The following is a 24,285-nucleotide window of genomic DNA, read 5'->3' as shown; positions in this document are numbered from 1 at the left end:
CAGGGAATAGGCTGTAAATAACCCACAGTTCATTTACCTGCAGAGAGGGAGAGCGGCGGAGGCGCATCGGCTGAGAAACAGGAGACGACCTGTAAAAAGGCTCCTGCTACCAAAACCAGTCTCAGTGGACTTGACCCAGGAATTCACAGTATCGGGAACAAAGGAGACGATCCTGAGCACAAGGTACAAAATAACACTATGGTGTGAACACTCACATGCCTGCAAGGCCCTCAGTTGGCTCCCTGGTACCACCCACTGGTACTTGCCCAGGGTACCTGATTGACAGGGAAGAGATGTCATATGGTCCTGGCTGGGGTGCTTTAGTGAGGATTGATCCTGCTTTGGGCAGGGGGCTGGACTAGATGAGCTCCTGAGGTCTCTGCCAGCCCTACGAGTCTATGATTGAATGTCATTTATCTCAGCATTTCGGCCAGCCTGGGACCCGACGGACAGTAGGGGGTAAAGGAGAGAATAAAGGGTGGATACTTGTGGAGATGAGAAGTAATCACATTTCCCATCCCATGGGCTGAGCTTTCAGCATTTTACTGCTTCTGAGCTGGGCTGGGCAGGCAAAGTGCAAACATCTTACGCACACAACGCTCAGAACGGTTTGAGCTGGAAATGGCCCAGTGCGTCGGTTTGAGTTGCTTCTGCTGCTCTTGCCTGTGGGTGCTGCAGATTCTCAGAGGTGTTTAGGGCTGGACGATCCACATGCAGGAGCCGATCATCAAGTCATTGTGAAGTCAGTGTGTGTAAAATGGCTACACTCCTCACAGACCCCATTTACTTCCATGAGCTGAGCTGCCAAAGCTGCCAGCCAGCCCAGAGCACACCCCTGTGGTTGTGTGGTCATGCACTCAGCTGGTGTGGATGGATTAGTTGGTCAAAGTTTCTGACTCACCCAGGACAAGGGCTGAACAAAGGTGTCTGTGAATTTCCAAACTCAGTACAATGGGATTCGTTTGCATGTAAATATGAGTCAGAAATCCCTGGAGTTTTATGGGTATTGATTTGCTAATAGCGTCGTTCTTGTGAGGGATTTTGCCCTCAGTGGTTTTTGTGGGACATTTGTGTGTCACCACAAACATTCCGGGGAAATACCAGAAATGGAGCGCGACCTTCCCCAGGTCAACGCTTCGTTGTCAGTGTAAATGGGAAACGATGAGGTGATATTTCCGCTTGACTGTGGTGACTGGAACCAGCCCTCTCCCGTTCGTGTCTGATCAGATATTCTTCCAGTGCTTGTTCACGCCTGTTCCCATTAGGTGTGTGCCCACAGGTGTGTACGAATGGTGGCTGGAATATTTTCCCATAGCAGCACTTGTCGGCTCTGTCTGGGTGTCCCTGGAGTCGCCCCTCCAGGGCGTCTAATACATCACCTGCTGACCTGCCCTCTCCTCCGTTCCTCTGAGTGCCGGTGAGGGAGCAGTGATGGGACAGCCTGTAGCTCTTGTTGTCACACACTCAGTTTTTCCCTCTGGTTATCTGTGTGTAGCTGAACGTATTGTAGCTCGACTTGGCGTCGGCAGCGAGTAGTCGGGGTCCAGTTACTGTAGTGTCCCCCGTTTGTGCCAGGACCCACAGAATGGTGATGTGCCGCACTCTGGGGTTTAAAGGTGGTGAGTTCTGCACCAAGCGCGTGCCTAAGAACGACCCCCACTCCTGCCCCCTGTGCCTGGGTGAGGTCACCAAAGGGATCGTTGCCGCATCTATGGAGAGTTCCATGCTGGGGCTCTGAAGGACAGAGAGCAGCGGCTGAAGGTTCTCCTTATGGGGGGGCTCTGCCCCCGCAGTCTGACCCAGGACTGGGAGACCTGGCACCCAGCACCTCCTCCTCAGCAGGACACCCCGGCATCGTCCTCGTCAGTGCCGAAGAAAGATTCCTTTGGGCACCATCACAGGCCCACAAGGGGAACTTCACAGGGGTGTTGGTCTTGATGGCCAGTGCCCAGAAGAGGACGAAGCCAGAGGGACGGATGTGCTTAACTCACCAGCTAGGTGTGTGTCAGTCCTGCCTGCAAAGGGAGGGCACGTCTGGAACCAGAGCATTCCTGGAGTCCGCTGGAGCACCCGCTGACGCTGGAGGCCTCTGAGGCAGCGAAGAGAAAAGCGCACCTCACCGCGCCGTTCTCACTCCTGGGCGAGAGAAATCTATGGCACCGGTGGCGTCTGTGTGCCCTGAGGTGCACTCCAGGGGGAAGCCCGTCACAATGTCTGGTTGCTCCTTGTCCCAAGCCCAGACATGCCTCTGCGGTGGGACAGGGAGTGTAGCCGTTCATGAGGCTCCCATCGCCTGCTCCCGAGCAGCTCAGCACCCCTGGGGTCATCGGTGTCAGAGACCTCAGGATCGGAGTCAGAGTCTGACCGGTCCAGCAGGAGATTGTGATCTAGACGTGGCTGCAGTCAGCCCCCGGTGTCCTGGCAGAACACGCTGCTGTGGCCCTTCTGGACCACCTGGGCATTTTATCAACCCAAGGTGGGTTCCCGGGGCGTAGCTTCAGGGACCCTTCTCAGAAGTAACTCTTTACCCAGGAGGTGCAGTCGCTCCTGTCCTTAGGGACAGTACAGGAGGCTCTTCAGCAGCACGGGGCAGGGCTTTACTCCTGCAGTTCCCCAGTGCTGGAGTCCCAGGGAGGGCCCAGGCCACTCTAGACCTGAGGGGTGTCATCCAGTTGGTAAAGAACTCAGGTTCTGCAGGTTTCTCTGGCCTCCATCCTCCCCTCCTTGGATGCAGCAGCCTGGCGTGGTGCTCCCCACTCAAAGGGTGTGTGCTTCCGCGTATCGACAACCCGTCCCACAGCAAGTAGCTCCCGTCTGTGCCACACTGAACACGCGGCCAATGTCTGGTCCTCCCTTTCGCCTGTCTCCAGCACCTCCGGTTTTCACCACATCTGTGGCAGTCGTAGCAGCTTTTCTGCGCAGAAACCGGGTGCAGGTGTTCCCTTATCTCAGTGACTGGCTGAGCAAAGGCCATTCCCGGGAACAGAGGCACGGTCGCCTCGTGTTTATCAGAGACACATTCAACAGCCTCAGCCCCTCATGAACGAAGTAAGTCCCCAGCGTCTCGTGTGCGGGGTCACAGTTCATAGAGTAGTTCTGGGCCCGGCTCAGCCCAGAGCATTCAGTGGTGTCACATGGCAGAACAAGGAGCAATGGTTTGAAGTTACAGAGGGAGAGGTGTAGGTTGGATACTAGGAAAAACTCCTTCCCCAGGCGGGTGGTGAAGCACAGGGATGTGTTGCCTAGAGAGGTGGTGGAATCTCCATCCCTCGAGGTTTATAAGTACCGGCGTGACGAGGCCCTGGCTGGGATGACTTAGTGGGGGTTGGTCCTGCTTGAAGCAGGGGGCTGGACTAGATGACCTTCCTTTCTCTCTTTTTCCTGGACAAACTAGTCAGGCTGAGCCACTGTAAGCCAGGGACAGGTGGGAGTGGTTTGGCTGGGGCTGAGTGGGGTTTAAGCCAGGGGGGACGGTTTGGGGCTGAGTGGGTTTAAGCTGGGGAAGGGGCAATTTGGCTGTAGCTGAGTGTGGGGTTTAAGTCTCATTAAAAGTGCCCAAGGCACACTTATAAGCAAATACCCATTATAACGACGTGTATTACGATGTCGCTGTGTGTTAACTGCCTGTTTGTGCAACTCCCTTACCTATAACAGACACCCGTTGTACTGTTCGTATCGCTGGTTTGTGTGCGCCTCGTTCCCATGACGTAACTGCTATGAATATGGGGGGGCGCAGTTTTGGGTTCTTGCCTCAGGCACAAAATTAGCTGGTTGCAGCACTGCCCTGTGAGATGGGCACCCCCAGGCTGCAGGCAGAGGGGGATCTGCCCCCGCAGGGCTCAGCAGCTGAGAGTTGGTCCCCGGGCGGGAGGGGACAGGCCAGGGAACAGCCGGGAATCGTCGCAGCACAGAAACGAGCGGGTGAGGCCGTTCTGCTGCTCGGGGGGCGGGAGGCCCCCAGGTGAAACCGGCCTGTCGAGAGAGCTAAACCTTGGTCTTGTCTGTTTGTGTCCTAGGCGGGAGTGGAGCCCAGCAGCGTCAGGTGGGTGTGTCTCTCAGCTCGCTCGCCTGCCCCATTGAATCTCTGGGGCTCTCATTGGAATGGACCCTTCTCCCCTCCCCTTCCCTCCTTCCCTGCCCTCCCCTCTCCCTCCGTCCCCCTAGAACTGCCTGTGTCCCTGACTGGGAAAGGCAGTGAGCGGTGACAGCCCATGTCGTGTTCAGCCCCCAGGATCCGACCTGTGCGGGAGCAGCAAAGAAACCTAGAGAGGAAAAGAAGAAGAAGGAGAAGGCAGCCTGTGCTGAAGAGATCGCGGCCCGGCGTCGTGCGTTACAGGGCCGTGAAGGTAAAGATCGGGGATCCTGCTCCTGCGGGAACCTGTCACTGTGTGAATTTAGCCCCTAGACCCATTAAGCGCTGACTGTCCGGTACCAGGCTTGGTGCAGGGGGCAGCACGTTCGCCAGGCCCCTGGGTGAAGCTGGCGGGTGGCTCCGCACTCCCGGAAGAGGCAGAGACTGGGGCAGGGCCAAGGCAGCTGTCCTGCAGCGCAGCCTGGACCCCCCCACGCTGCCCCCCACCAGCCCGTCAGCTCAGCGTGGTGCTCGGGGGTGATTTAAAGGGCCGGTGGGGCGCCAGTCGCTGCCTCTGTCCCAGCAGTGGTACCAGCAGCCGGGAGCTCCAGGCCCGTTGTAATCGCCGGCCCCCGGGCAGCTGCCCCCTTTGCCGTCAGCCTGGGTGGGTGTAGCTGGTCCCTCTCTGCCCACACTGGTGCCAGTGGGGGGGACGTGCTGCTCCCCTCAGCTGGAGTGTCCCCTCTCCTGACTCCCCTCCACGGGACCCGGATGAGCTCCGGCCGCTCCTTCCCCAGGGTCCCCGAACTCAGCCCCTCTGCGCCGGCTGCAGAGCGACAGCCCGGGAAGGGGTGCAGAGTGTGGTGGCAGAGCTGCCGGCAGAAGTGGGGCTTTGGGGGGACAGGGAGCTGCTGGAGCAGATGTGGGGGATGATGGGAACCTGGGCAGGCCCCTTCAGCCCCACAGCCCCAGCCCCTGGCCCCAGCAGCCCACCCCCTCCCTGGGGCACCACAGGATTCCCTCTGAGCAGAGATGTGTGCTGTGGAGTGGGACCCCCAGCAGAGCTCAGTGGTGGGGCTGGCCAGGCCGGCCCTGCCCCCGCACAGCTCACCCCTCAGGGCAATTGCTGGAGGAGCGCAGACGCCTTCCCCTGGGCTCTGGGAAGAGCCTCTCAGCAGCCCCTGAAACTCTGTGACGACGTCTGGGCTGGGCAGGAAGGTCACCTGAGAGAGCCCCCGTCGGCCCAGCAGCCAGCCCCTCGGGGCCTGGGCCCACAGCCGGGATGGTGGGTGGCAGGGCCCCCAGGGGCTCAGAGCCCAGGGAGGGGCACGGTGGAAGGAGCTGGACAGGAGGGAATGCAATAGCTATAGCCGTGCGAGGTGGGCGTGAAGCTTCCACGTGGGGCGGCCATAGTGCTTCAGCCAAGGCCCCGCCCCCTGCCACACCTAGGCCCCTCCCCTCCTCACACTCCTGTCCTCTCTTCCCTCCCCATCCCTGTGTGTCCCACGTCCTGGCTCGCTGCCTCTCTGCATCCTTGTCCCCTTCCAGCCAAATCCCTGTGTTGTACTGAAAAGTACTGCACAGGATGTTTTCAGGGGAAAAGGCAAAATGCCGCATTTATTAGTAATACACATATAGCAATTAACGCTTATCATATGCATATAATCTGGGCATAACCTGTGGACTGAACAAGCTCTTGCCGACGTCCACACTACTGCAGATTTAAAAGATAAATTGCTATGTACCTTATGGTATACAAACCTTCCTCTTCTAGTGAAAAGGAGTCAGCTGCAATTGGGCTACTATGGAAGGCTTGTAATGAGATATTTATCTGTTTAAAAGACTGTAAAACTGAAAATGAAACCTTCAGATGTGAGGAGAAAGGTGGAGAACCACATGTAAAGGGGCAAAAGCCGTTAAAACCTGCCTGCCTACAAAATAAAAACATTGGTTAGTGTAGAAGTAATTGTAAGCAAAGAGAACAATGAAAAGATATTTGTGAAAGTAAACAGTAAACATGAGCTCATGGGAATAAGGGGACTTCGAAGAAGGTGGCGTGCTTTCGAAAAGGAGCCCCGTCTGGACGCGCCGCGCGGCGGCAAGGCTCGTCAATTTCGAAGCGCCGCTGCCGCCCGCATGCTAATGAAGCGCTGAATAAGCATTTCAGCGCTTCATTAGTAAACTTCGAAATGGCCATTTGCATGGCCATTTCGAAGTTTGGGGCACGTGTAGACACAGCCATTAAGTGTCATAATATAGTAAGAAAAGCCAAAAAAGATTTTGAGGAACAGCTAGCCAAAAATTCAAAAAATGATAGTAAAATGTTTTTTAAATACAATAGAAGCAGGAAGCCCGCTAAAAAAGCAGTGGGGCCCTTGGACGATAAAGATATAAAAGGAGCGATCAAGGAAGACAGTGCCATTGCGGAGCGATTAAATGATTTCTTTGCTTCAGTCTTCACGGCTGAGGATGTTACAGAGGTTCCTAAATCTGAGCCAGCCTTTTTAGGTGACAAATCTGAGGAACTCTACCAGATTGAAGTGACATTAGAGGAGGTTTTGGAGTTAACTGATAAGCTGAATAGTAACAAGTCTCCAGGACCAGACGGCATTCACCCAAGGGTTCTGAAAGAACTCAAATGTGAAATTGCGGAGTTATTAACAGTGGTTTGTAACTTATCCTTTAAATCCGCTTCAGTACCCAATGACTGGAAGACGGCCAATATAACACCAATATTTAAAAAAGGCTCCAGAGGAGACCCTGGCAATTATAGACCGATAAGTCTAACATCAGTACCAGGCAAATTAGAAACAATAGTAAAGAATAAAATTGCAAGGCACGTAGAAGAGCACGAATTGTTGGGCAAAAGTCAGCATGGCTTCTGCAGAGGGAAGTCGTGTCTAACTAATCTATTAGACTTCTTTGAAGGGGTTAATAAACATGCGGACAAGGGGCACCCAGTGGACATAATATACCTAGATTTCCAGACAGCCTTTGACACGGTCCCACACCAAAGGCTTTTATGTAGATTAGGCAGTCATGGGATAGGAGGAAAGATCCTTTCATGGATTGGGAATTGGTTAGAAGACAGAAAACAAAGGGTTGGAATAAATGGTAAATTTTCACAATGGAGGGGGGTAACTAGTGGTGTTCCCCAGGGGTCAGTCGTGGGACCGATCCTGTTCAACTTGTTCATCAATGATCTAGAAAATGAGGTAAGCAGTGAGGTGGCAAAGTTTGCAGATGACACCAAGTTGTTCAGGACAGTCAAAACCAAAAGGGATTGTGAAGAACTACAAAAAGATCTCAGCAAACTGAGTGATTGGGCAACAAAATGGCAAATGAAATTTAATGTGGGTAAGTGTAAGGTAATGCATGTTGGAAAAAATAACCCAAATTACACGTACAACATGATGGGGTCAAATTTAGCTACGACAGATCAGGAAAGGGATCTTGGAGTTATAGTGGATAGTTCTCTGAAGACATCCACGCAGTGTGCAGCAGCAGTTAGTAAGGCAAATAGGATGTTAGGAATTATTAAAAAATGGATCGATAAGAAGACAAAAGATATCATACTTCCCCTATATAAAACTATGGTACGCCCACATCTCGAGTACTGCGTGCAGATGTGGTCTCCTCACCTCAAAAAAGATATATTGGCATTAGAAAAGGTTCAGAAAAGGGCGACTAAGATGATTAGGGGCTTGGAAAGGGTCCCATATGGGGAGAGGCTAGAGAGACTGGGACTTTTCAGTTTGGAAAAGAGGCGACTGAGGGGCGATATGATAGAGGTATATAAAATCATGAATGGTGTGGAGAAAGTGAACATAGAAAAATTATTTACCTTTTCCCATAATACAAGAACTAGGGGACACCAAATGAAATTGATGGGTAGTAGGTTCAAAACTAATAAAAGGAAATTTTTCTTCACACAGCGCACAGTCTACCTGTGGAACTCCTTGCCGGAGGAGGCTGTGAAGGCCAGGACTCTATTAGGGTTTAAAAAAGAGCTCGATAAATTTTTGCAGGTTAGGTCCATAAATGGCTATTAGCCAGGGATAAAGTATGGTGCCCTAGGCTTCAGAACAAGGGCAGGAGATGGATGGCAGGAGATAAATCACTTGATCATTGTCTTCTGTTCTCGTTCTCTGGGGCACCTGGCATTGTCCACTGTCGGCAGACGGGATACTGGGCTGGATGGACCTTTGGTCTGACCCAGTATGGCCATTCTTATGTTCTTATGTGCCACCCCCCTCCAAAGGGGTAAAAGTCTGTTTTTATTTTTGTCTTTCAGAGAATCAAGACAGGCTGGTACCAGCTGAACACCCTACAATACCACGTACCTATTGTCTCAACAAAAATTGTTTTATGTTTGTATTTGTCTTGTGTCTGTCTGTCTTACTGCTAACGTTGTTTACTGTGTTGGCAGGGGAAACGTTGTTACATTCTGTTCTCATAGAAACATTGTTTTTTTAATGAATGCTTACTGATGTTCCCATGAGGTTCAATATATTGTATTTAGCATTGTTAGTGAATCCGCCTTAATTTTCTCATGAAATTCAGCATTGCTTTGTTACTGAAATCCTGTTCATGTTCTATACGACTGAATAAGTCTACCTCCCTGTAACTTACATTCTGTTAATAATCTATTGGTACTTTACCGCCTGCTCAATCGGGAATTACCAGAGTGGAATGTCATATGAGCAGTAGGAATTCAGTGTGAGCTGGAGGAATGGATAAAGGGCGTATGAGAAACTCTCCCCTGGTTTGTTGGGAGGTGGGGTCAACAAAGGAGGAGAGAGGTATAAGTATTGCTCACTTCTTGTTGGAAGGGGTGCAGGCTTTGAGGAGCGATCCCCCTGCGCCTTACTTGGCATGCCAAATAAAGATTCTTCTTCCACTCATGGGCTACGTTTACACGTGAACGCTACATCGAAATAGCTTATTTCGATGTAGCGACATCGAAATAGGCTATTTCGATGAATAACGTCTACACATCCTCCAGGACTGGCAACGTCGACGTTGGGCAGCACCACATCGAAATAGGCGCTGCGAGGGAACGCCTACACACCAAAGTAGCACACATCGAAATAAGGGTGCCAGGAACAGCTGCAGACGGGGTCACAGGGCGGGCTCAACAGCAAGCCGCTCCCTTAAAGGGCCCCTCCCAGACACACGCAGCCCGCACAGCACGCGCTCTGCAGAGCCATAGGCACGCACACCTCGAGCAATGCAGTCATGGACCCCCAGCAGCAGCAGCAGCAGCCAGAGGTCCACCCAGCCGCCCCTGCAGGAGCAGTGCTCGCCCTGCTCCATGCCATGCAGGAGGCAGCTGAGCACCTCCTTGCCACAGAGGAGGAGCTGCCTGCAGGGGAGGAGGACGCAACCCCCAACCCTGCAGCACGCCCCCACCCCTGCCGTACATGCCGCCAGGTGTGGAGCTACCCCACCAGCACCGACTGGTGGGAGCGGCTGGTGCTCGGAGAGTGGGACGACGACCGCTGGCTCAGGAACTTTTGGATGAGCCGGCAGACATTCCTGGAGCTGTGCCAGTGGCTCACCCCTGCACTGAGGAACCAGGACAATGCCATGCGGCGTGCCCTCAGCGTCGAGAAACGGATCGGCATCACTGTCTGGAAGCTGGCCACTCCAGACAGCTACCGATCCGTGGGCCAGCAGTTTGGCGTCGGCAAGGCCACCGTTGGAGCTGTCCTCATGGAGGTAAGAGGACCCACGGGGGGAGGGGGAGGCAGCCCTGGCAGGGGAAGGGAGGGGAGGGGAGGGAAGGGGAGGGAAGGGGAGGGGAGGGGGGCCCTGGCAGGGGAGGGCCACACACACCCTGCACGCCCCTCATTGGTGCTCTCCCATGTGCTTCCCCTGCGGGTCGTCCATGCCATCAACGCCCTGCTCCTCCACAGGCTCGTGAGGCTTGGGGACCCGGATGCCGCCATTGCAGGCTTTGCCACTCTGGGCTTCTCCAATTGCTTCGGGGCTCTGGATGGGACTCACATCCCCAACCGCGCCCCGGAGCACAGTGGAGGACGGTACATCAACTAGAAGGGCTACCACTCAGTGGTTCTCCAGGCCTTGGTGGACAGCCGGGGCCGTTTCCTGGACATTTATGTGGGCTGGCCTGGCAGCACCCACGACGCCCGGGTATTCCGGAACTCGGGCCTGTGCCACCAGCTGGAGGCGGAGACCTACATCCCCCAGCAGGAGGTCCCTGTAGGGGACACCACTATGCCCCTCTGCGTCATTGCAGATGCGGCATACCCCCTCCGGCCCTGGCTCATGCACCCTTACACGGGCCATCTGTCTGCCATCCAGGAGCGCTTCAACATGCGCCTGAACCACGCGCGCCAGGTGGTGGAGTGCGCATTTGGCCACCTCAAAGGGCGCTGGAGGTGTCTCCTCACCCGCCTGGATGCAGGCCCCACCAACATCCCCCAGATTGTGGGCGCGTGCAGCGCCCTCCACTACCTGGTGGAGAGCAAGGGGGAGGCCTTCTTTCTGGGCTGGGCTGTGGAGGCCAGCAGGGCCGATGTGCAGCCACCTGCTTCCCCCAGTCGCCAGGTGGACCCCGAAGGGACCCGGGTCTGGGAGGCCCTGCGGGCCCAGTTCGAAGAGGCCGTGGGGTGAACGCTGGCAGGCCCCCCACTGCCCCCCCACCCTCCACAACACTCCCTGCCCCCTACGCACACACCACAGAGCACCCAAGAGCTCCCCCCGCACTTTTCTTGTAAAAATAAAAGCAGACAGTTGTTTGTCAACTCAAATATCTTTAGAACTCTTATTATTATTATTATCAACAAGACTAACTATGTACAGGTAAAATAACTTATAAATATATATACATTATAAAAATAGGGATAACATGAAAGGGGAAGACGAGGAAGGGGAGAACTATTTACATGGGCGGGTAAGGATCAGCATTGTAACAGGGGTCAAATATACAAACTATTTACAACAAACATACTTAAAACTGGAGGGAATATATACAAAGTGGGGGGGCCCACGTCCTGGGCCCCACACCCCTAACGTCCAGTGCCGGGAGTGGGCGGCCGAGATCCTTGCCTCGGCCTCAGCCCTGGCTGGGGCTGGCTGGGGGGCCAGGCAGACCAGGAGATATGGCCGGCGGGTGTCAGCTGGCCCCAGGTCCCCCTCGTCGGAATGGCCCTCGGTGGTGGGTGGCGGTGCAACGGCGGACGGCGCAGCGGCTGGAGCAGCGGGTAGAGCAGTGGGTGCAGCAGGCAGGGTGGGCGCTGCGGCAGCCAGCGCAGCCTGGGGGGCCAGGGAGTCCACGATACGGTTGAGGGTCCGCATGTAGGCCCCCCATGCCTCCTGGCACCAGGCCAGCGCCCGCTCCTGCAGCTGGAGGCGGCGTTCCTCCACCCGCAGCCGCTGCTCGGTGACCTCCAGCTGCCGACGGTGGAGGGCCAGCAGCTGGGGGTCAGTCGCTGTCGGCTGCTGGTGCTGGGTCCGCCGTCTTCCCCGCCGTGGGGCTGGTCGGTCCTCCGCCGAGGGGCTGGCCTGGAGTGATGGCCCCGGAGGGGATTCCGGGACCACTGACGCCTCGCTGGCGCTCTCCGGTCCTTCCGATGGTACAGCTGCAGAACACAGGACGGGGGAAGAAGAGTGGAGACAGCCGTTAGTGTGGGCCCCGAGCTGTGGCCCTTGTCCCCCCACCCCTCTGCTGCAGGTTCCCCATCCCCGTCCCCGGGAGATGCTGCTGTGATGGGGTTCAGGGGTCCCCCTGCATTGCACCCCGTCCGCTGGCAGGAGTGACTCTCACTCAGCAGGTACGACAGGAGGTTTATTAGGCAACAGGTGCCCAGTTTCTCACAGAAGTGTCAGTACAGCAGCCAGAGACAGTCCTTCCAACCCGTCCTGGGGAGAAGACCCCGAGGGGTGCCCCTCTGGGGTGTAGCTTCCCCCCTCCTCAGGCTGGCTGCCTTCCAGCTCTCTCTTACCCTAGCCTCTAACTGCCGCCCCTGATTCAAACCCAGCTCGGCTCCTCCCTCCTCTTTGTTCAGGGCAGAGGTGTTACCTGCCAGCCTAGGTTATAGCCCCAGGGTCATCCTTAGCCACTGGGAGCTGCTCTGCTTCTTGTTTCTCATATGTAGCCTGAGTCTCGCATTTGCACTCCCCCGACTCCATCACATGCTGCTGCTGCTGCTGGGTGTCCCACCCCCTCCCCCCGGGGGACCCTAGAGGTTCCGCTCCCCCCTGCCCCGGGGATGGGGCATGGCACTGTCGTGCTGGGGGGGGGCAGGGGCTGATGCACTCTTCTGAGGGACATGCCACTACTGTCCTTGGGGCCATGGTCATCTGGGCATGTGGAGGGCCCTGGTGTTAGAAACAATTTGGATAAACTAAATATTTCCCTTTTTCAAGGGATTAATTACCTGAGGCAGCAGGAACAGAGAGAGTTTTTACTTCAATTGCGAGAGAAGGGTGTCCGCATGGGCACACCCCCAGCATAAGCCACATACATATTTATTCCCTGACCCGACCGCAGAAGCCCTCCTCCTAGGCCCCCATTGGTTAGGGTCCTTGGAGTTTACAGCCTATCCGTTTCGCCTTTTTAACCCCGCGCCGCTCCGCCCCTGTTTACATCTCCCCTTCCCCTTATTACATCTCCCCTTCCCCTTATTTAGGGTCTGCCTTTTGTGGTTATAAAGCTGTCAGTAGCATTAGCGCAATCTTGTGGTTAGTTCCCCCAGACAGGGTTTTTTTCATGATCAGATTAAACTGGTCCTGACCTTTCAGGGCTTGATTTTACAGTTTGTTCAGTCTCCCACTTCTCTTTCTCACTCCCTCATTCTCAATTAAAACTTTTTATTTCCCTCAATTCCTCCCTTTTTCTTTTTATACTATTTTAATTCAGGATACTAGTTAATTATGCCAAGAGTTTGCTCAAATCGATTGAGAAGATCTCTTTCTGTTTCTCCCTTTTCAATTTTCTTAAGAGGACACATGTGATAAGGGGGTGGGTCTTTTGTGGGCATTTGTTTAGTAAGTGCTGTTTTAATTAGCCTTTGGACCAACCCCGAACACAAGGAATTATACAACACCCTACTGCTGTCAATACCCCAGCTACCACTATTAAAGAAGTAAGGATGGAGACTGCCATTCCCTTCCATTTACCAAACCATGTTTCCAACCATCCAGTTAGGGAAGTGTCAACTCCTGAGTTTTCGGCTAATTCCTCCGCTAGAGTTGTAAGACCTTGCAAGGCCTTAGTGATTGTCCCATCAGGGGCTGTGTTGTTGGGTATAAAAGTACAACACCTTCCGCCCAACATTACACATACACCCCCTTTCTCTGCTAACATTATGTCTAAAGCTATCTGGTTTTCCCAGGCCATTTGGCTGGTAGCATCTAGTTGTTCTGCTATTCCTTTAACTGCATTTTTTTGTATAATTTATAAATTTTTGTTGGTTATAATATATATAATTTATTTAATTTACATTTTTGTTTATGGTTGACCACCAAAATAAAAGGGATTCAAACCCTGCAGCTATCTGATTTTGAGCCTTAAATTCATCAGGGACTCCTCTAGGGACTCCTATAGCATCTATAGAAATTCTTTCATTAACAGATGTACCCAGAATGCTTCTTTTAGTCCTTCTTGTTGATACCATGGTCTCTGTTTCAAATGCCACGGTAAACGGGATTGCTAGCTGCACAATGGCGCAGGTCCCTCTCCATAGCGGAGGAAGAGTGGGTCTTAAAATTTTTCCTCCTCAGTACCACCATAAATCTGCCCTAGGTATGCTTAAGGCAGAATAGTTTCCTTGTTCCCCCTCCTCCGTGATATTTAATACCTCTATGCATGATTCTAACTCTCCCATATTCCGGGTAAACTTTTTCCCTTGTCTTGATATGCAAGCTGTGTGATTTCTGGTGACTGCTGAAAACACGGGTGGGAGCCTAGGATCTTTTCCTTTTAATGGTGGGAACAACAAGGAGAGGGATTTACAAGCCTCGTTTCCCCAGGCGGTTCTATCTTGATATAATGCTACCATGCATCTTATTTTTTGTTCATCTCGGGTCCATCCTAGTGGAAAGGGGGCTACAGGTCGGCCCAATGCACAAGCATCACAATTACCTTTGTTTAGACTTTTAACTGTCTACCTAATCCACTTTATCCAAGCATTTATGTCTCCATACCCCGTTTTAATTTCGATGGTTTGTTTTAGATTTTTAACTTTAACTACCTTTACTACCATGGGGTCATTATATGGGACAAACGGTTCTATTTTTGGCATTACAGTTGAATTAACCTTACTTTTGTTTGAGGAGGTCGGTTTGAATATAATTTTAAAACAACAGCTTAAGGGATCATTACCGATGACATCTATCCCCATTCCATACAAAGTATTGTTAACCCCATTGGTATATCTGATTCCTTTGATTTCCTCTTCCCAACTGGTTCCTTTTAAGGTTATATAAACGGGGTTACACTTCCTATCTGCACATTGCGGGTCAAAGGAACCCTTGAAGATTGAAATCAAAGTTTTGATCCTGGAATTGGTTTGAGCTGTCCACCCTTGGGGCTCGGCTGTCCACCGCACATGGCTCCAATAAGGGTAATAAGTACCAAGGCACATATATTTGTTTTGAGCACTTAATTGTCTTTGAGATTCTAGACTTTCACACTTCATCAAATTACACACATTAAATTATAATACCTGAGGTTTACTGGTGTTTTTCACTCTAATAGTAAATTTAGTGGGGCCGGAATAATCAGGGCGCCCCGTTGCCCATCCTAAGCTAGATCCATAAGCCGTCTGAGCTCTTACAGCGATTTGTATACTACTTACAATTATTTTGATTACCCAAAAGTACATTATTTCTCTCTTTTAAATTTTAAGACGAGTGGTCCTTGATTAGTTTCGGATACAGTCCAGCTGGGCTTCTCCCCCTGGTGTTGTTGATGGCCACCCTCCTGCTCCGGCGCCAGTTTCACTGATAGCTTGACTCGGGTATGATGAGTCCACCCTTTTTCAGCTGTTCGGACAGACGTTTCCGTAGTCAGCGATATCAGGAAAGGCTCTTCCCACTGAGGGGACAGGCTAGTGTCCTTCCAGGTTCGTATCAGGACCCAGTCGCCAGGCGTGAAGCGGTGTACCGGGAACTCGAGGGGAGGAGTTTGAGCCAGCAATTCTTTCTGTCTTAGTCTTGGTTCCTCAGGCTTGTCTGCTTCTGGGCCTGGATTGCCGGTACCAGGTCTGCCGTGCTCCTCTTCAGGACCCGCCTCTGTAGGAGCTGGAACCGGTTTGCAGTGGGAGGTGTGGCTCCAGGTCAGCAGGCCCTCGCACTTCACAGCGGTGTGGGTGGTGAAAAGGTCTTGGTAGGGGCCCTTCCACCTTGGTTCCAGGGCAGTCTTTCGCTGGTGGACCTTTACACAGACCCAATCTTCTGGTTGCAGCTTATGGCACGGTTCAATCGGGGCCTCCAGGAAAGCGTCCTTGACCTGTGAATGACAGGACTGCACACACCTCATCAGTTTCTGACAGTACTTAACTATGCTTGCTTTGATAAGTGTGGTATTGGCCTGGTCAATCGTCGGGCTGCTCAGCTGTTTCTTAGGGCAGCCACACACAATCCCATAGGGACTAAGTCCAGTGAAGTGAGTACCTCTATTACTGGAGATCACAAGGGGTATTTTCCAGGATGGGATAAAGTGATTTAGAAGATTTTTAGCCACTGTGATGGCATCAGCTTTCCTACATGGAGAAGCTTTTACCCATCCCGAGAACAAACAAACAATAACCAGCACATAGTCAAAAGATTTACATTTGGGTAGTTGAGTGAAGTTCATTTATAAATTTAGGAACAGTCCTAAAAGGCGGAGATCTGGTTGCCAGAACTGTCTTTACAGGTTTGCCCATGTTATAGGCTTGGCAGACAGGGCAAGCCAGACAGTTGTTTGGGCCACTTAGGAGAATTTGGAAGCAAACCAATTTGTCTGAACAGCAGTAATCATCCCCCTGCTTCGCTTACCTGAGTCAGGCTGTGGTGCATGCAAGCAGGATAAGGGAGAAGGACCTTGGGCGCAACCAGGCGGCCGTCCGGGGAGCGCCAAAGGTGTTCAGGATGCAAAAGGCATTCATCCCGTCTCCAGACAGTTTCTGTTTTGAATTTGGCGCCTGATCTTGGAATAGTGCAGTATCAATAAGGGTTGCAATAGGAGACTGGGAATCTGTAAAATTGGGAAACAGTGAAGTGGCCCAAGAGAGAAAAGGTCTGCAGCTTTAGCTGCTGTGTCAGCCAAGGCATTTAGTAAGGCAGCAATATACAGACCCTCTTTGTTTTAATTTGTGAGCCCATGTATAGTTTAACTTACCAACACAGACAATCTGATAATGCTATTAATAAGATAAGCACAAACACAAAATACAAAACCACGCTTTTCATTTTAAAAGGAGATTCATGATGTTTAGGTTGTTCTTCAGTAGCTACCAGCTTTTCCTGTGTTTCTGAAAGACACAAGAACAATTTTCTGTCCCCCCGCACCCTATGGGAGCGGCAGATTACATTTTAGAATACTCCATTTACACACATGCTCAGTCCCTTCTAAACTCTGCAAGCTACTCACTCTGGATCCTCTTCAGACACTTCAGAGTTAAGGGCTTACTCACTTACTCTTTCCCTCAAATCACATGCTTGCTCCCTTAAAAAAACTTTAGTAGTTTAGATTTCACCCTTTGAAGATGTTATTACAGGGATCTGACTTCCCCTTTGACTTTTATTACTTCCCTTTATTAAAGGACAGTTATGTACATTGCACCTTATTACAGGATCACTCATGTTGAGTACTGTTCTGCAGCTGTTCCCATGGCAGTTTGTTTTGCAGCTTTCACCTTGCACAGACTGGTCTGCTTAGATTCTCCTGAGGATTCACAGAGGGGTCGATCTGCTCTCATGAGACCGTTACAAACTCTTCTCGCACCCTACACTCCTCCCCGCGACCCCTTTGTGAACGCTGAGGCTAGTAGGAATCAAGTGAGGTGGTTGATGCTCTTTTGGCAACACAGTGTGCACCTGTGGAACAGACTTGACAACAGCACACGAGAGCAGTGAAAGCAAAGTTAAAAGTAATGGTTCCCAGGAGAAGGGTGTGTGGAACAGTAAGTGTGGGGGCTCCCAAGCACATGCACTGCTGTAAGTAGTGTTTCCACTTGAAGTGGGTAGCTGCTTGGGCCACGCCTGTATGTGCACGCCCAGAGGTATCCGTGACCCACCCCGTCCCTTGCTGACACTCAGACAGAAAACAATTAGACAGGAAGGCAGATGGGAATTATGGTCTAATCCAGAAAGTTCAAACCGGTTACTTCTACCCCCACCAGCTTGGCTGGGAGGACGGGACAGAAGGGCCCAGCCTAACCTTGGAGCTTCCTCGCACGCGATGGCTTCCACCCCGAGGAATTACAAGCAAGACACCCAGTTCCACCCTCTCAGCACCCGGGACGACAAGGTTGTCAAGGACTCAAATCCCAGCAAGCCTCATCCCGTTACAGGGTACGATAACAAAACCAAAACCAGAACCAGAACTTCCAGATTCCTTATCCAGGTAGGGGCTCACCCTATCGCAGCATGAACCCCAGGGGCCGCGGCGAAGGTAGGAGTGGACGTTGCTGTCATCAAAACAGACTGGTCCCCACTGGAAGATGTTGCTCTTGTCCCACCAATCATTCAGGTTCAGAGGGACAAACTCAATCCCCAGTCTGGCAGAGGAGTTCAGCAGGGTGCACATCCAGCAATCCGTGGCACCAGCGGTGGAGACGATGGACTGGATGGCATTCCTGAGGGGATGCTTAGGTGTGGCAGAGGTCAGCGAGGTAGTCAGGAAGATGACAAGGAGTTGAGGTGCCATGCTGTCATCTGGGTTGAAGGTAGCTGTACCGGCGTCATGCCTGCCACCTCCTGCAACTCCAGACAGTCTGCTGGGGCCGCCCAATAGGCCACGATCCGCGCTACCGGCCCCCATCGCTCCGTCGAGGGCTAGCCTGGTATGCGCTGCAGGGACAGCGCTGGCCTCCCTGCCTCCCCCACTTTCGACCAAAAAGGCACTGTACCTGGACCTTTTTTTTTTATAAAATATTCCTTGAATTACCTGCACAACCTTCTTTGGATTATCTCGGAGCCTGGGAAGCTGTTGGCTCCAAGTAATCAGATCCTGAGGTCTCCAAGGTTTGTTAACGCTAGTTATTAACACCCTTTGTTGCCTCTGTTCCCCTCCCTCCCTAGCAGGCTTCAGTCCTAAGGGGACCTGAGGTAAGGGAGCCCGGAAGACAACGGGGGGGAGGGAAGGAGGCGAAGAAGAAAGAACAGCAGAAGGGGGAGCATAGGGTGGAGCGGATTCCACAAGCGCAGACGCAGCAGCAGAACTCTGTAAGGCTTTTAAGTAATTTTTCCCAGGCTTCTCTTTTTGCCTAGCAAATGCCCAATTATCCCACACTTGCCAATAATCCATTTGTGTGGGGAACCTGCTTTCCAATTGTGCACACAAAAAATTGAATTCTTGTGTACTACCGCAATATCAAGGGGAAGTAACAGGCTTTTTAAAGTCTATTTAACCAACTCTTCATGCACCAACCCTTTCCCTCGGCTATTTAATAGCCCTCTTTTCTTCCAAATCTTTCCAAACGTGTGGACCACACCAAAGGCATATCGTGAATCAATATAGATGGTCCCTGACTCCTCCTTTAGGAGCTTCAACGCCTGATTGAGGGCATACAGTTCACAGGTCTGGGCGGACCAATTGTTGGGGAGACGTCCAGCTTCGACAACGGTCCACCCTTCCCCATCTACTACTGCGTACCCATTATGCCTTTTCCCATTTACTACCTGGGAGGAACCATCAACAAATAGCCGTCTCCCTTGATGAAAAGGGAGTTCAGTTAAGTCAGGCCGTACTTTCGTTTGATATTGGATTAGGTCCAGACAATCATGACTTACAGGTTCCCCCCATTCGCTTAGGTCTCCTGAACCACTACCAATTTTCTGGGTCTACCCAACAAAAAGCATAGACCGACTCCACCGGTGAAAAGGGTTGTTTATTATTAATAAATAAATTAAGGTTTTGGCACAAAACAGGGTCAGAGGACCCGAATTCAGGCCAAAAATAATTAGGAGGGATTTTATACATAGGCCACTTAAAGCAACAATATTTAATTATCAAGGCCTTATCCTTATTTTTAGTCCGTGGATTACTCCCCCAGAGGGTCAACATACATCCCAGCGGACTCTCGGGGGGGATCTCACGACCGCCCGTCGACGGATTTTCCTTTCTTCCTTGTTTTCCCTGGGCACTCTTATTACCTTTACTATTCCCGTGACCCATCCCGGTCACTTTCCCCCTATCCTCCCCAGGATAGGAATCCCGACCACCAAAGCAATACTCGTGTCCCTTCTTTCCTGGGGTGTTCCCTGGGGGTGTCTCCCCCCTTCCCCTTTATCAACAGAAGGGTATTTCTTACCTTGGTCCGTGCACAGAGTTGCCTGGTCTGTAACTGTGCCCACTTTTAAACTCTTTCCCTTTCTGAGTTCAATCTGTTCGCTGTCTCTATATTAACTTCCTGGGTACCGAGCCGTCCACCTTGAACCGCGGGCGCCGAATCCTCAGGACCACCGAAGAACCGGCGGGGCGCACCTCCCGGTTTCCGACGCCCTCAATCTGAGAGGAGACTTTTCGATCCCGGACGAGCCCCCAAATTGTTAGAAACAATTTGGATAAACTAAATATTTCCCTGTTTCAAGGGATTAATTACCCGAGGCAGCAGGAACAGAGAGAGTTTTTACTTCAATTGCAAGAGAAGGGTGTCCGCATGGGCACACCCCCAGCATAAGCCACATACATATTTATTCCCTGGCCCGACCGCAGAAGCCCTCCTCCTAGGCCCCCATTGGTTAGGGTCCTTGGAGTTTACAGCCTATCCGTTTCGCCTTTTTAACCCCGCGCCGCTCCGCCCCTGTTTACATCTCCCCTTCCCCTTATTACATCTCCCCTTCCCCTTATTACATCTCCCCTTCCCCTTATTTAGGGTCTGCCTTTTGTGGTTATAAAGCTGTCAGTAGCATTAGCACAATCTTGCGGTTAGTTCCCCCAGACAGGGTTTTTTTCATTATCAGATTAAACTGGTCCTGACCTTTCAGGGCTTGATTTTACAGTTTGTTCAGTCTCCCACTTCTCTTTCTCACTTCCTCATTCTCAATTAAAACTTTTTATTTTCCTCACTGGTCATATCTATTACCCTCGCCCCTCAACCCCAGGGGTGTGCACCGGGGGGGTACATACCTGACGGTCCGCTCCCACGGTCGGGGGACACCCGGGGGGCGGGACTTGCCTCCGGGGCAGACTCCGGCTGCAGGGCCTGCTGGGGCTCCTCGGCCGAGGTATCAAGGGTGGCCAGAGGGGAGGAGGTGTGCCGGGGGCCCAGGATGTCCCTGAGCTCCCTGTAAAAGGGGCAAGTGATGGGGGCGGCCCCAGATTGGCCGGCCGCATCCCGGGCCCGGGCGTAACCCTGCCACAGCTCCTTCACTTTACTGTGGACATGATCCGGAGTGTGGGCAGGGTGACCCTGGGCGGCCAGGCCCTCGGCCAGCTGAGCGAACGCATCCGCATTCCGCCTCTTGCTCCCCATTACCTGGAGGACCCCCTCCTTGCTCCAGAGCCCCAGCAGGTCCCGCAGCTCAGCCTCCGTCCAGGAGGGGCCCCACTGATGCTTCCCAGCCTGGCTGCTGAGCTGTGAACCCTGGCTGCCCTGGCTCCCCTTGGGGGGGAGTCCCCTGGGGGCGCTTAGGGGGCTGGCGTGCGGCCATCACAGCTGGGGGGGCTGTCTGTGGCGGCTGAGGGACGTGCGGGCTGGCCGCCTGTCTGGGCTGCCACCTGCACGCTCTCTCAGCTTCCTGCACAGGAAAGCAGGGAGTGGGGAGCTTTAAGGGGCCGCTCCACGCGGCCACCATTGAGCTGAGGGGCTGGAGAGAGCGTCTCTCAACCCCTCAGCTGATGGCCACCATGGAGGACCCCACAATTTCGATGTTGCGGGACGCACAACGACCACACATTCCCTACTTCGATGCTGAACATCGAAATAGGGTGCTATTCCCATCCCCTCATGGGGTTAGTGGCTTCGATGTCTCGCCGCCTAACGTCGATTTCAACTTCGAAATAGCGCCCAACACGTGTAGCTGTGACGGGCGTTATTTCGAAGTTGGCGCCGCTACTTCAAAGTAGCGTGCACGTGTAGACATAGCTAGAAAGCTGGAAAACACGGCCTGGTGGGAAATCTCTGCTCCAGGGGCTAATGACCCCACCCGGCCCACACCCAGCTCAGTGGTTATCAGGCCAGTTTTAGTAATAAATCCTCTGCTGGTGTCCAAAATGCTGAAACTGCCTAAATGCATTGGGAGCTGCCTGACAAGAACATCCCCATAGCCAGTGTAGGGAATGTGGCAGAAGGAACGCAGTGCTGCTGAAGGCTGGGAGGAATGAGTCTCCCAGAGGTCATCTGCATGAGAATGCAAAACGTGTGCATGTGTGATACCTTTTCAGGCAAAGCCTAATGGGTAGCAAGTAAGCCATGAGATTTGGTCTATTGTAAACATGTAGTTGTAAAATCACAATTTAAGCTGACACTTGATGTGGGAGTTGTGAGATCTCACCAATGCTCTGGGTTGTTGTGGGGGACAGGGCAGTCGCCATAGCTGCATAAGACATTGATTACACAGGGCTCCCTGGTTTAACACATTGTGAGAGAGAAGGGGAGGGGTACTGGTTGAGTCAGCTTGTTGAGTGCCTGGGCCCTGTCCATACCTTGGCCATATAGCTATAAGCCTGGCTTGACTAACCCTCCCCGGCTATGTCTACACGTGAAGCCAACATCGAAATAGCTTATTTTGATGTAGCAACATCGAAATAGGCTATTTTGATGAATAACGTCTACACGTCCTCCAGGGCTGGCAATGTTGATGTTCAACTTTGATGTTGCGTGGCACCACATCGAAATAGGCGCTGCGAGGGAACGTCTACACGCCAAAGTAGCACACATCGAAATAGGGATGCCAGGCACAGCTGCAGACAGGGTCACAGGGCGGACTCAACAGCAAGCCGCTCCCTTAAAGGGCTCCTCCCAGACACAGTTGCACTAAACAACACAAGATACACAGAGCCAACAACTGGTTGCAGACCCTGTGCCTGCAGCATGGATCCCCAGCTGCCACAGCAGCAGCCAGAAGCCCTGGGCTAAGGGCTGCTGCCCACGGTGACCATAGAGCCCCGCAAGGGCTGGAGAGAGAGCATCTCTCAACCCCCCAGCTGACGGCCGCCATGGAGGACCCGGAAATTTCGACGTTGCGGGATGCGGATCGTCTACACGGTCCCTACTTCGACGTTGAACATCGAAGTAGGGCGCTATTCCGATCCCCTCATGAGGTTAGCGACTTCGACGTCTCGCCGCCTAACGTCGAAGTTAACTTCGAAATAGCGCCCAACGCGTGTAGCCGCGACGGGCGCTATTTTGAAGTTAGTGCCACTACTTCGAAGTAGCGTGCACGTGTAGACACAGCTCCCACCTGTTAAAAGATAGAGTTGGATATTAGGGTGTTTGTGAAACCCCACACTAGAGATACCAAGAGGTGAAATCACAGAGTGGCAGCTGAGGCCACACAGAGCTGAAATCACTGGGTTCTGCCTTAGGGCAGTCCCAAGCAGTGGGGTTAGGACCGGCAGGGACCAGCGGGCGGCCGGTAGGAGCGGCGGCGGCGGTAGATGACGGGGGGGGCGGCCGGTAGGAGCGGCGACAGCGGCCGGTAGGAGCGGCGGCGGCGGCGGACGACGGCGACCAGCAGATGGCTTGTGGCAGCAAGGGGAGGCTGCAGACAAGTGGACAGCTGGTACTGCCCTGGTAATGAATGTATCTGCGGGCTTTGGGTTCGGGACTGCACTGCAGAAGGTACACCCTGTAACTGTGTGTATGGGGTAAAGGGCCAAGAGCCCCAGCAAGAGACTGGGGTCTACCGCATATGGGGATGGTAGCTGGGTAAAGGGGGTTTGTCTCTTCTTTGCTTAGATATACTGCATCTGTCACTGTAACCTTGGGGTAGGTAATGGTCCTTAAACAAGCCATTTCTATCTCAGACTCTGTGCTTGCGAGGGGGGAGAACCGCCTTCCAGGCACCCCGCATGGGGGTGAAATTGTCCCAGGCCAGTGGGTGGGGGCTCGAGCTGGTTGGTTGTATCCTTGACAGGAAAACCCCACAAGAGTTGAACCCGGCCCTTCTGGCAGGCATGTGGCATTAACAGAAGGGTTTCACCAGGAATGAACAGTCCCTATGGTCTGGCCCCGTGTTTCCCAAAATGCGGTACCGGTACCACCAGTGGTACGCGCAAGGATTTCAAGGGGTACACGGCAGAAACTAAATGACTAAAAATCAGGAGCTAAGCACTGGGACGGCACTGGGGGAGGGGGACACTCCAATAAGGCCAAAGTGCAAGAAAGGGTCTCACAAATGTTTTAAGGTTGGGAACACTGGTCTCACCCAAACAAAAGAACTTTCGAATACTCCCTTGAGCCATCCGCATCCCCATAAACAGCCCTGGTGTTCCTTCCCGCCCCAGCACTGTTCCCCTCCAAAACCCCGCTCCTGCGCTAGTGCGTTTTCTGAACCCTGGGTACGAACGCCGCAGCCGTTCCATTGGGACATCTGCTTCTCGCTGAGCATGCGGCCCTGCCTGGCTCCCGCACTGGACTCTCAGCTACCATCACCACCTGGGAGCCCTGGTCGAGTCAGGCTTCACGGAGAGCTGACATCGGTCTCTCTTTCTCTCCGTAACCTCCCGACCCTGCACTAGGTGCTCCATTACGTGTGGTTAGCCCTGAGATTTATAATCCGATTTAATATGATAACTGTTTTGTGCGGCTCCCCGCGTACGGCAACTGCCTGGAAATAAATCAGGCTCATGGTTTAGCTGGTTGCTTTTCTGCGCCATCCCTCCCCATTCAGGGTGTTAGTTTGGCTTCCCCCATGCACTTGGCAATACCACGTCCTGTACCTAAGCGAGAGACCCCTGCAGTGCCCAAGAACTGGGGGTGTTTCCCCAGCAGGTGGGTTACTCGCAGAGCGGTTGTGTTGTGAAAGTGAGAACAGGGAGGTGTTGACTCTGGGGGAGGGCGCAGCTTAAAGTGCCGTTCGAACACAGCCAC

The 24,285-nt window shown here is 52.9% G+C and overlaps 1 protein-coding gene across 3 annotated transcripts in view; it reads left to right on the top strand.

Annotated features, from left to right (window-relative positions):
- Positions 1 to 9,232: 9,232 nt before the first annotated feature.
- The window catches only part of LOC142024790 (uncharacterized), a 58,089-nt gene continuing 43,036 nt past the window's right edge, over positions 9,233 to 24,285 (top strand). For all 3 annotated transcript variants that reach the window (XM_075017012.1, XM_075017011.1, XM_075017010.1), the window contains exon 1: positions 9,233 to 9,793. In XM_075017012.1, the coding sequence (XP_074873113.1) occupies positions 9,311 to 9,793 (483 nt within the window). In that variant the 5' untranslated portion in view covers positions 9,233 to 9,310. The remainder of the gene's footprint in view (positions 9,794 to 24,285) is intronic.

This window comes from Carettochelys insculpta, chromosome 22 (genome assembly GCF_033958435.1).
Source record: "Carettochelys insculpta isolate YL-2023 chromosome 22, ASM3395843v1, whole genome shotgun sequence".
Lineage (NCBI taxonomy): Eukaryota > Metazoa > Chordata > Testudines > Carettochelyidae > Carettochelys > Carettochelys insculpta.
This window is presented reverse-complemented; position numbering and strand designations above follow the sequence as displayed.